Source organism: Hesperophylax consimilis, chromosome 5 (assembly GCF_061612785.1).
Source record: "Hesperophylax consimilis isolate HC1 chromosome 5, BYU_Hcon_1.0, whole genome shotgun sequence".
Taxonomy (NCBI): domain Eukaryota; kingdom Metazoa; phylum Arthropoda; class Insecta; order Trichoptera; family Limnephilidae; genus Hesperophylax; species Hesperophylax consimilis.
Window position 1 is genome coordinate 12,699,126 of NC_142840.1, and position 12,984 is coordinate 12,712,109.

The window sequence follows — 12,984 nt, forward strand, 5'->3', positions numbered from 1 at the left end:
CTTGTATGTTATCATAAAAAAATATTCTTAATAACTCGACCGTTTGGCAATTCATCTTTTTTTAATGATAAACTAATGTTTATAAGACAAGGTTTTTTATGCTTAGCACAAAAAATAACAAATTATTATTAGCAATAATTAGTCGCTTGAAATATTAATTCAATCAATACAATTTGATATTTTCAATTTGTATTGATATTTCAGGCGACTAATTATTGTTTATAATAATTTTCAAAATCATTTGTTCGTAAATTAGTTTGTTTGTTTAGTTTGTGTCCCACCTTCAATTCCTCGGCTGTTTAGCCATCGATCACGACACAAGCAACATCAGGAAAGTAAGAAAGTTTCAAATATTGTTTTATCGTAACCCGGAAATTTTCTTTCTTTTTAAAACTAAAAAAAGAGCTATTAATGGTAAATGGTTGTAAATCACTTGAATATCACGTAAATCAATTAGTAAGGGGGTAAGAATGTAAATATGGAATTTGCATCAAATAAAAGAAAGTTTTTTTCACATATATTTAAGTATTTTATTATTCTTTGGTCAAATCATTGGTATAGTAAAAGGAAAGGTGGGTCATGATTTTTTAAATTAATTAATACTATTTACAATATTGGTATGAGATTTTAAATGTTTTTTATAAGATATAATATCATATTTGAATGACTTAATAAAATAAATTGGTTTACTATTTAATTTTAATATTTACATTGGTTTCTATTTATGTTAAGATCGCTTTTTAAAATGTTTTTAAAACGTCATAATAATTAATTTATTAACCAGAAGTTGTAACGTGTAACAAGATGTAATAACATATAATTTGAAACATATGATCACTATTTTTTTTCTTAAATAAAACACTTTATTTCAACAACATGAATGTTATTCATAAACATTACGATGAGTATTATTTACAATAATTTATGATTCCATTTATCACAAAGAAAAGTTTTCGTTAAAACTGTCTGAAATGTATATGTTTTTTTTGCACAATTGAGTTATTATAATATGTTGAAGTTTGATAATACAGAACAATAATAATAAAATATAATTTTAAAACATAACATAATATGGCACAAGCTTTAAAAAAAGACATTTCATCTTATATTAGAAATTATCAGAAAAATAATTTCATAACCAGACACCGGAATACAATTTTGTTATCATTTAAAATCAAATGATGGAGCCAATTTTAGTTATACATACATTAATTTTATATAATTTAAACATTATTTAAGATGACCACGTTGAACAGAAGAATAAAATTTAAAGCGCAACAATGAAGTTAACGGATCGTGATTAATTTTTGGGTTACTATGCCACGTTGGGCTTTCTCCTTCTTTAGACAACGATCCCGACAGTGTTGATCATTAGAGCAAATTTGTAAATTGCAGTTAATTGTGTTTATGTATTTAGAAGTGTTGGCAGCGTTAATCTTCCTGATGTGGTTTTCTGCGTTTTGTTTTGGTAAAACCGTCTTATAGCAACATAACTGTAGCAATCTTGCTAAAGTTTAGGCGAGCTTTGCTGCAAATAGAATTTTAGAAACAAAGGTTTTAAAATAATGTATCTTAAAATTGTTTAAGTGTATTTTGTAAGCTATTTTAAGTTCAAAACATACACATTTGACTTCTTTAGAGTACCTGCAGATGTAATCCGCTGTCTGGTAATAATATATTTACTATCATTATTGCAAATACGTATTATTGAAATCATAATTACGCAAATCCGACTGGCCTGCAGGGTACATTAACGAACACAGATTTATTATTTCTTTTCTTAAGATTATAATTCTTCTAGTCAATGTTGCATATGATTATAATCAACTTTACAACACATCGATATTTGTATCTCTACATGTAGATAGGCGAAATAAATATTATATTTTCTCTCAAGAAAAAAAAAGGTTGAAATTCCAGATTAGTTTTCAATTCATTCACATGAAGAAGTTTTGGAATGTAATCATAGAAATAGGTAACCTTAAAATACATATTTACAAATCGTCTATTTTATTCTAAATATTTACACTAGTTTACATGTGTTGATAAAATAAACTCACGTTTTCATCCTGTCGATAAAACGAGGTCTAAATAAACATCTTTAATTTCATGTTTTTTTTTCATTACTTTTTTTCCATGCGAATAATATTTTAATATAAATAAATCGGATGAAGTATCAATAATAACCACACAAGTTAGATATAAAAAATGTTTAAAATCACTTATGATTCGAAATACTGTTTTCATAATGTCTTGAAAAAAAAATGTTTTTCGATTGTTATTGAATCAATCATGGATAGTTTTTTTACGACTTTAAAAAGTCACTTCTCACATATCATTATTAAAAATCACCACTTATAGTAATGCCATGCCATCGATAATTTGTAATGTTTCAATCGACGCACTTTTGGAATGTTATTTATTTAACTGATTAATAACAACCATTTCAATATTATTTAATAATAGTATCCGCGATTATTGTACAGACCATTGTACTGAGCCTGGCTGGCTGATTGATTGGCGGATGGATTGGATTGATTGGATTGATTCGAGTGATTCGATGGATTGGATTGATTGGTCTGATTGGCGTGGGCGCGCCCTCAGTGATCTCAGCTAGGCGTGCCCATGCCCATACCAATGCCGTGCGAGGCCCCCTTGGGCCCCATGTGCCCTGGCTGGTAAGGGCCCTGGGCGGCCCCCGGCTGTCCCTGCTGTGACATATTGTTGTTCATGTCTCCAGGAGGCCTGACCCCACCGCCTCCGTGGCCATTCATCATGGCATGCGGTAAGCTTGTGTTGTTTTGCTGTAGAAAAACAAAACAAATTAGCAAAGTACTAAAGAGGTTAGCAAATAGACATTTTTTATAGAGCTCGAATTTATTTATCGATAAGATTATTTTAGTTGGTACGCGATGAAAGTTAGATTTTTGTAAACCTATAACAATAAAGAGATGGTTGATAACAATTAACCGAATGTTATGTACAATTACAACAATAAAGAGATGGTTGATAACGATTGACCGAATGTTTTGTAGAGTTATAACAATAAGGAAATGTTTGATAGCGATTGACCGAATATTTTATTGAGTATTTTTATCGAATATTTTTATTTTTATTGTGAGACGGTTGATAACGATTGAGCGATTGTTTTGTACAGTTATAACAATAAGGATGTGGTTGACAATGATTGATCGATTGGAGGGTTTGAATAAAGGAAAACTTTAAACGTTTTCTAAAATAATTGTTTATTAGAGTAAAACGTTAATTCGTTCATTATTCTCTATATCGCGTTGCACAGCCTTATTTACATTTAAACAAGCGTGTTACAAGAGTAAATACCGTATTTTTTAAATGTGCACACATTGAATACACTGAATTTCGAAAAAGTCACTCAAGACCCTCAAATTATGACAAAATGTCAAGTAAACAATGTGTCCTGTACATCAAGAACTCTTGTTGATTCTAGTTAACAATGTCCCCCTGTCAAAAGTTTCAAATAAAAATGTCCCCAATTAAGATTTTCCCGGTCAAAATATTTCCAGTAATAATGTTCCTTGTCAAAAGTTTCCAAATTGCAGATCTCAGAAATCTCAATAGTCACAATGTATTCCAATAATGTAAAACAAATATGAACTTAAACTAACATAATCTGAATAGCTAATTTATTTATTGATATTAGCTTATCTATTTGAATTCTTTTTAATGTGCGAACTAGGAATTTTGGCAGGGAAAGTTTTGACTGGAGACATTCTTGTGGGGAACATTTTAACTGGGGACATTTTTACTGGAAACATTTTGACAGGGAACATTATTACAGCTCACTTATCTTGTTTCCACGATATTAAGAATATTTTAAACATTACATCCTTGAAGTTTAAAATTGGGAATCTTTATTCCTTTCGCCCTTTCTTGTAACTCGGATATTAGTTACTAACTATATTTTATTGTTGCTAACTACCTATCGGAAATCGCCAATCTTTGCCCGTAATGCAAAACGTTAAAAGAAATAGTAGAAAATCAAGCGTAACTCAAATACATAATGCACTTGACTCCACACGCGTTTTGCCGGGATAAATAATGAATAATCGGATATTATTTAAAAATACGAGTATCTTAAAAATAATACCAAATATCGAATAGTTTTCTAGGATTATCTAAATTACAGAGTAGGGTAAGGCAAGGTTAATTGGTGATAGTTTTTATTATTTATGTACAAGGAATATTTAAATATTAAATGTGTGTATTAAATATGTCATGTAAAAACAACTTACTAGATATTATAGTACAAAACTCTACTTAACTTACTACGAAATGACTTCTAATTCACTTGCATGGGGGAAGTGAATTACCCCTCTCCGGTGCGGGAGGGTTAAGTGGAATTGGTATTTTGCTTTATGTGTAGAGAAATATGGTTTACCTGTCTTAATTTGTAATAAATTAATTGATGTGTAACTTACAGGTGGTGGCGGGAGGTGAGTGGTCTGCCTCTTCAGGTGAGCCAGTGGAGGAGGGTTGTAGGCCATATTGGCAAACACCAGTCGCTCCTCGTAATCATACTCGCACAGGATCTTGTTCTCGCACAGGTAGAACCTGTCGCCCACGCAGAATCTGGGGAAGAACAGAAACGTTAGAAAATGTAAATTATTAGGACTGATAAACAAAAGTATGAACCGTCAGTTTGATAGATTTCCCCATCTCAACAAACGGATTGCAATCTTTACGGCACATGCGTTGGATGAGAATGCTATGTATGAATGAATACGTAACCGTACAAGAGTCCCAACTGCTTCCAACCTTCTGGAGGCAGTGAAACAATGGTATCCCCAATTGGGGTTATGTTGTGAGGCTGAAGAAAGTGGGTCGGAGAAGGGGATGAGGGAGAGGAAGGTGGGGAAGTATCATTTCAATTCTGAATGGTGGTCTTGCACCAGTTTGATACTGAGATTATTTTCTACTCTGAAACGTGCTGGAAATATACTATATATTATTTTAAATGAGTAAATTGTGAAATAACACAAATTTATCAAATAAAATTTAATTGCACACGCCGGAATTTGAATCCGTGACCTCCGCCACAAATGTCATTGATCCGTTCGGCACCAGAAACACGCCAAACGCGCTCCTAACATCTGTACACGGTTGGAATTGCTACAATCGTTCAAGAACGAACTCAAGTTGAACTTAAGTTCAACAGCTTGTCTGTGGAACGATTTTGCCGATGCCTCTATATTTACTCAATCCTACAACATGAGTCTATTCAGAACCCATATTAACTCTTTTTTCCCCTCAAAAAGACCTTCCAGACAGCGTCCCCAAAGATGACATAGACCCTGAGGGAAATTATTTAGCGCAGGTCTCCTGTGTGAAATTAATGTAAAAAAGTATGTTTCAGAAAGGTTTAAGTTACTCTTATAACGATCTCACTATAGTATTCAGCTTAACATTATTAATTAGCTGTCAGTAGTAATTTTAATAAGAGTTAGTTATGCATTAAAATTCCTATTTGTAACTAAGCTTTTAGGTACGAATTGGATGTATTCTACTATACAGACAAATACTGTTAATTTCTTATTTTGTTGTCTTATAATTTTGGGGGGTCAAACACCAATTGACCTAAGGAAAGAACCGCCCCTGGTCGTAAGTCACTAAACGAAATAAGTCTTAGATGTAACTCACTAGTTATTATAAATCCTAATGGTAAGCCAACTGTATTTATAATTTAATAAATATATTTGTACACCGCCCTTGGGGTGTTTTTTCGCAAAAACAGCACTACATAAATTAGCCAAATATTATTTATATTTATGGTTTACAATTAAGTAGGTGGCTATTAAAATACTGACTTGCAATTGTTGTGATTTCAAAGGAAAATTTGGACTTCATTTATTAACTAGAAGAAAATTAGAAATACTTTTTTGGACGCGAGATCTACTGCTCACAGAACTACTAGTAGTCCGTTAGTTTCGAAATTAATTGCTCGTCTCATTTTTTATACTACGGCGAAGTCGGGTAGGCAGCAGACTTAGCTGTAAACTAAAATATTAAACGCCCGAAACAACCAATCATTAATTTAAGTTTTTTCCTGTTACGTACTTCGGATTAAATCAGTCAATAAAGAAAGAATAATAATCCCAGAAATAGAGTTGGAAAGTAAACACTGATGTAGGCGCAAGGTACAAATAGATATATCAAACAACAACGAATGTAAACACAGTTTCACACAAGTTCAATTCTGTCGAGAAAATGAATCCCTGAAGGCTTTGTTAAGAATTCAGGTCCTGTCCGACTCCATGAATTATTGTATTGAATCAGATGGGTTTCGTGTGTCATATAACATCAGGATCCCTGGATAAACAAGACGCGGGGGAAGATAGACGTGGAGAAAGGGGTCGGGTCCTTTAAAACATTTTACAAGTCGTGTGGGAAATCATGGGGCCAGTTTCCAGCGCAAACAAATTGCACAAGCAAATATATTTCAATCTGGACGTGGTCCGGATTGAAGGCAGGTTGAAGAAGTAAGCGGATTAATATGGAAAAGACCTTTAAGGGAGAGATGGTAAAATGGAAAAACAGATATGCGAGAAAAGGATTGCTTTTATTGTAGTTTGTTTTATTTTTAAATAATATTTCATTATGTTCAGTATAATTATTGGATAATAGATATTAAAAAAATTACTATACGCTTCCCAAGTTATCACTGAAAACGTACATAGATTTACTAAACCAGCACAGACTCGTGAAAATCATGGGATATTATAATTGTAGGATTTGTGAAGCTGAAAGTGCATATTTATTAAAAAATATTTGCCTCAGGTTCATTGCCTATCAAAAAATAATTAGAGAAGTTCAGAAATTTACCATTCGAATGAACACCGTTTATAAATTAATATCATTACGATTTTCTCTCAAAGATTTAGAACGGTCAAAAATGTTAACTAGATAAATACGCATTTCTCATATACCGAATGATTATTATTATTAATTAAAATATATTTAAAAAATGTTTACCTACTTTATTAGTAGTCTGATATGATTTAATATTTATTAGTTCCATTGAATAATTTTACGCACTACGCAAGAATACTATTGTAATCACCCACCCACGCACCGACAACCGAAATTAGCATGTTTAATATTGTAAATTAACTCAAAAACGCGACTGCATAATTTGTATTTTTTCGTTCTTTTTTCGAGCCATTTTCCCGAGGGGGAAGACAGATAGGAAGAACCGCCATACTAAATCTTTGCATACATTCCTTGCTTCATTCACATTCATAAATCGTATTCTGTTATTCTGACTCTTAACATGACCATACTCAAGTATTTAGTTGACTAAATTTGATCGTAACATGTGTTCCTCGGGCGTTCCTGGCTTCTTCTACCATTTGCATTTGCGTCATATCCCTACACTCTTTTACATCATCACCATACTAATTATCTAATCATCACATTAGGTGTATTTGTAATAAGAAAAAAAAATCATCTTGTCTTAAGAAGCATCTACTGAAAGAACTCGCCGATGATGAAAAAAAAAACAGTGTGTGGCAAGCCTACGCACGACGGAAGTGAAACTTTTAGTATTCTTCTCTCTCTCTCTTTTCATTTCATTCTCTCTTTTTTTCTGTCTATTGACATATTTATAAGTAGCATGTGATAAAAAAAATTAAAAGTTATAAAAATATGGGATTCGAACCCGGGTCCTGCATAACGAGTGTCGAACGCTCTGCCTCTAGACCGCGGTTATTACGTATTCGACCAAAATATCATATAGTCAAAATATCTAAAAGTCGCAGCACGAGAGCATTAATTTTATCACTTTTCCTCGTATTAAAAAAATCACAAAAAGAAAAGTCGCAGCACGAGAGCATTTTATCACTTTTAAAAAAATTATTATTAAAAAAATCACAAAAAGAGAAAAAAAAATGTTAAAGCGGGGATCGAATTTCGGTTCTTCACGACGACAATCGGGCGCTCTGCCTCTAGACCGCGAAGCTGAGTTTGGAGAGTGACCTAAACTAAGTATATAATATTGGCTAGGCTCCTATAGCGAAATGATCACGGTTTTTCATGACGATCATGAGTTGGTTTTACTCCGGTCCTCGAAATTGCATAACGCGGGTAAAGAAGTTTCACTTCAATAATAACAAAACTTGAATAGAACTTTCACAGATCTTGAATTATAACTTTGAAATTTGATGAATTGTTCAAATTCTATGAAAATCCCTTCCATAATGTTTTGATTAAATGTGAATATTTCAGTCAATGCTTTAGATTAGCAAGTACTTCAGCACTTGAGGGAAATGACAGAACTTATTTTCTGGATAACCAAGAAAATGCAAACTCAAAACCATTTTTCATAGATCATTCTAAAATATTAATTTTAAACATATGCAACATTATATGCGAAGATTGTAGTAACATTGCATTGGTTAAAATTGAATAGCATCAAACCACAAGCCAATTATTAATGCTCTTCCAAATTTAAGATAAAAACTAATCTTTCTATAAAATTTCAAAGAATTCAAATTCAAATCTGTATTTCAGAACATTCCTAGAAAACAATAAAACCACTCCAGAACAGTTTGATTTAAATATAATAACAATGTATTTGAATGTAAAACGCATCAGAGATCTCCGCACCGACTGAATGCTGTAACGTCCCGCCGGGAATGCAGAGAAGGGAGATGCGGAGTATGCCTCCATTATGAATAAACAATCGACGGTTCCCGAATAAATTTGAGTTGATGTTCAAAAAGGTCGCGGAAGTATAGCGCCCATCTAGTGTTTCATGTTTACTGCAATTGGGAGGTGAAACTTAAAAGCAATGTGATTTTTTTACTATCAACTATTAGAAGAACCCTTCCGTTAAAATAAGTGGGGGTCCATAAAGTGTGAATATTGTTACTACTAACATCGCCCGTTTCAGTGGCAATCACTAAACATAGCTAGAGGAATTCCAAGCAAGGTGGTGTCTCATCAGGATATCGAACACGGTCGATCGATAAACTCTATATCAATTAGATATTGACTAAGTCCGGCATCTATGGTTGATATTTGCGAGCACGGTCAGAATATGAATCAGTAGACAAAAGCCACTGCTTTTGGCGTACAACAAACACAACTTTTTTAGTAATGTCGTTCGTTATGCAAAAAATACAAAGTAAAGTATTTAACTGGCGGTTAACTAATGAAGCTCTTCGAATTGGAAGAAATCAATCAAATACACGACCCATAGACTTAATTACTTCATCTCATCATGAGGCTAGGTTTAGAAAAAGGCAAATACTCATATGATGAAATTGAACTAACTCTAAACCTCTCTCCTTTGGTAGTCCGTCGGGAAAGAAATGACCTCATTTGCTTCTTCAAAATTATAAATGGTATTATTGATTCACCTACTCTACTGCAACTCGTTCCCTTTAATATCCCCTCGCAAAGACTCAGAAATAATGAACTGCTCTTCCTCAACCATCATTCGACAAATTATGGATATTATTCACCACTGTCCAGAATGTGTAGATTGGTCAACTCAAGTCAAAACCTTAACTTTTTTGGGATAAGTCTGAATGATTTTTGCCAGTCGCTAAACAAGTGACGGAATATTATAAGTGTCCTGTGGTCCTGACCCACGGCGTATTCTTGACTTGATTCGACTTGTCACTTTATTTTCTTATATTATATCTACCATAATATGTCTTTGCTTTCTTTTACCTTTGTCTACTCCTGTATTTTTCTTTTTACTTTATTCGTGTTATTATTTTTTTTAATTTGAACGATGTCCGTTAATAAATAAATAAATAATCAATTGAGGAATGAAAGTTGTTAATTATGACTAAAGACACAATTAACTTTATTTTTATTGTCAAAGAGTATATGCGAACTGCCAAGGTATATTAAAGTTAATAATTGAACTCGATATTGTCAATTTATTAGTATTTTTAATTTTTACGTAGTCTTTTGACGTTTAGGAATATCAATTCCAGTTGCGCTGGAGTTATAAAGATTTATTTTATTATTTCCTGTCAATATCGGTTTGAGCATCGACAGCAAAACCGTGCTCGGGACACGGAAAAAACACACTGATAAAAAATACTGAAAATTTATTAAAATCTCTACAAACGATTTGTAATTCTGTTAACAACACGATTATGTTTCACGTTAAACTTTTATCAAAATAGGAATGAATCTACGCGACAATGCTGGCATTATTCACAAAAATCATTATATTTTCGCATTTGTCGCATTCGTCACTATGCATTAATAGGGCAAACGCGGGTGCCTTAACACATGTTCCGATATATTCGGAAAGTATTAACATTTTATTAGAAAATGTATTACAATCAAGTTTTAAGAAGATTTCAATAAATCTGCCATACTAATTTTTCTCCATGGATATTGATATAAAATCGTCAGAAGTTAAGTCCATTGAAGGTTCTTATTGAACAGGTGGACAAGCGATATCATTAATCATTTTATCAAACTGCATAAATACGAATATTATAAAGCTCCCAAATAACATGAATTTACGATTAAAGAACCTTCATTTTACGTTATTTAATCACATTATTGGACTTCCACAAATATAAAATTTTAAAATAAGATTCCCTAATAATGCCTATATTGAATCGTAAAGTCAAATAATTTAATAATATCCATAAACTAGTAAGGATCATTGAAGCGTACTCTTAGCTTGCTTCCTTTACAGCACTGGCCTGCGATTTGAGAAATATCCCTTTAAATCTTGCTCAGCAGTACCTAACATTAGGTTCTAGTGAAAATAGGGTCACATCAATTTTTATGAAAAGCTCTCTCCATAAATAAGTGCAGGCCTCGATACACAAACCGCCTGATTTAGTGATGTGGCCTGCTTTATTGTTATTGTCGGGAAATCCCTTACGATTGGCCACCGAAAGCGGTTAACCTAACTTGCTCATATATCAGTTAGAAAAAAACTAAAAATACCAAATTGATGTTTGTACTGTGTGTACAATATATTCTATAAGACTCAAATTAATTCCTGTGGTGATGTACTTTGATGTCAGTGAAACTAATTTGATAATCGTACTATCTCTAACCTGTTAAATAAAATTGAAAATACACACATTAAGAAAAAACAAGCTTTTGTTCGAAAAATTACTTAAAGCTATCTAATAAAATAACTGCGGCGCACAGTGGGAGAAAGACTATTCTATGAATATATGAAACTGTTCATTTTAATGCGATTTTATTACGCAGTTTTGGAATCATTACATTTTAGTTCGGTGCCTTAGCCAGGAAAAAATATGCTAGCCACTCTTTATTATGCACTTAGAATTTTGTTACGTTACGCTATTGATGTCTAATTTTCAAACAATTACGGGTAAAATTTTGCAAAACTCAAACACAAATGAGCGGATCGTTTTATGCATAATAGAAATCTAATAATCGGTTCATACTACAAATATAAGCAAAACTTGACAATAATATAATACATACTTTAAACTTCAATAATTTCACACGACGTTTTTTTGTTCTTTAAAAACTATGTTTTTAAATAAATACAGAAATTACGTCTGTGAGCTTCATCAAACTGACAATACCAAGATGATTTTCAATATGACGAGCTATCAATATTTACCCAGGGCACTATTTGTTTTTCGTTGAATTGAATTTTGCTAAGTAGTTATGTAATAACTATATGAATTTGGGATTTCATATAGTTAAATGGACTTAATAATTATTGCTAGAATTGGTGTCTCTCCCACAGTGCGGATCTCCCACATCTTTGTTGTTTTTAAACTTAATATACATTGTTTTAAATGAATATATATTTACCGCGTAATAATGCTCTAGAATAAAATATCGGGTCTTATTAACTAAGTAGATAATATTTTTTTCCACATCAATTGTACTCCCCCATTCTCAAAACAGACGCACGTAACCAAAATCTCTTTGATGTAACAAATATGAAAGTTGCACCGAACCTCTCAGTGACAGAAATAATAAAATATTACGAAATTTAGTTACAATGTAGCGGTGGGAAAGCTGAATTTAAAACACAAATAAACACGATAGTATATAGGTATTCATTTCAAAATGAAACGCCGGCATAACAGTCGATTTTTGATAGATAATCGATTTTAAAATGCGTAATTCACGTCAGTATCATATCGCAAACTAATTACTTGTGCATTCTCCGAATTACATAACAAATCGTTCAGCTCGCATTAATTACTGATAAACTAATAATAGTGCAAGTTAATACGAAAAACGTCCATCTTTTCAGCTGCAAATGGAATAGCCGTGTTCGGAATGTACGACGATTGTACACCATTCCACGGGTAATGTTAATTACATGACGATACCTACCTACTAGTAAACGGGGGACGGTTATATGCATTATAGTCGCCATATCAAAATTCAGAGGAATCGAGTTTCGAATCGTTTCCATTATATGGGACTCGTATGGATGCGGGTGGACTGTACGCTTTCTAATCAGGTGACATAAGTCATTTTGATACATCGTGAAATAGTTTTTAATTCACGGAAAAAATTTGTAGAATCCATTTTTTTTTTCGATCTATTTTTTTTTCTATAAATTCGTTAATAAATTTGGCGGTTTTGTGAGAATTTTGTACCTTCATACGTTTTGGCTGTACGTTATTTACGTTAGTGTACGTATTAGATATTTGTATTATAACAGTGGCGTGAAACTCTATTTCAAACCAATCAGTAAAGAACTTTCAGAGTTTGAACTAACGAACATTTACGTATTTTAGTATAGATAGATATTATAATCAAAGGTAATTAAAATCCTATGGCGCATTAGGTAGTGGAAGGAATTACTCAAAGAACACAGTCAACTGATATAGAGCTTCAAAGACAGTCATCCAGAGGTAGACCAAAGAACTCCCGGATGACCCAATGCTCCAAAATCCTACAAAGAAACGGCCTAGATGAAAGCGACACTCAGAACCGAAGAAGCTATAACCTGAGAACGAGAAG

At 32.6% G+C, this 12,984-nt stretch overlaps 1 protein-coding gene across 1 annotated transcript in view; it reads right to left on the reverse strand.

The window, feature by feature from the left end:
* Positions 1 to 938: 938 nt before the first annotated feature.
* Positions 939 to 12,984, reverse strand: part of Bx (LIM domain-containing protein Beadex) — a 110,776-nt gene continuing 98,730 nt past the window's right edge. Inside the window, exons 4-5 of the mRNA XM_089631996.1 lie at positions 4,458 to 4,608; positions 939 to 2,804 (exon numbers count right to left, since the gene is read on the reverse strand). Coding sequence (XP_089488122.1) covers positions 2,610 to 2,804; positions 4,458 to 4,608 — 346 coding nt within the window. The 3' untranslated portion in view covers positions 939 to 2,609. The remainder of the gene's footprint in view (positions 2,805 to 4,457; positions 4,609 to 12,984) is intronic.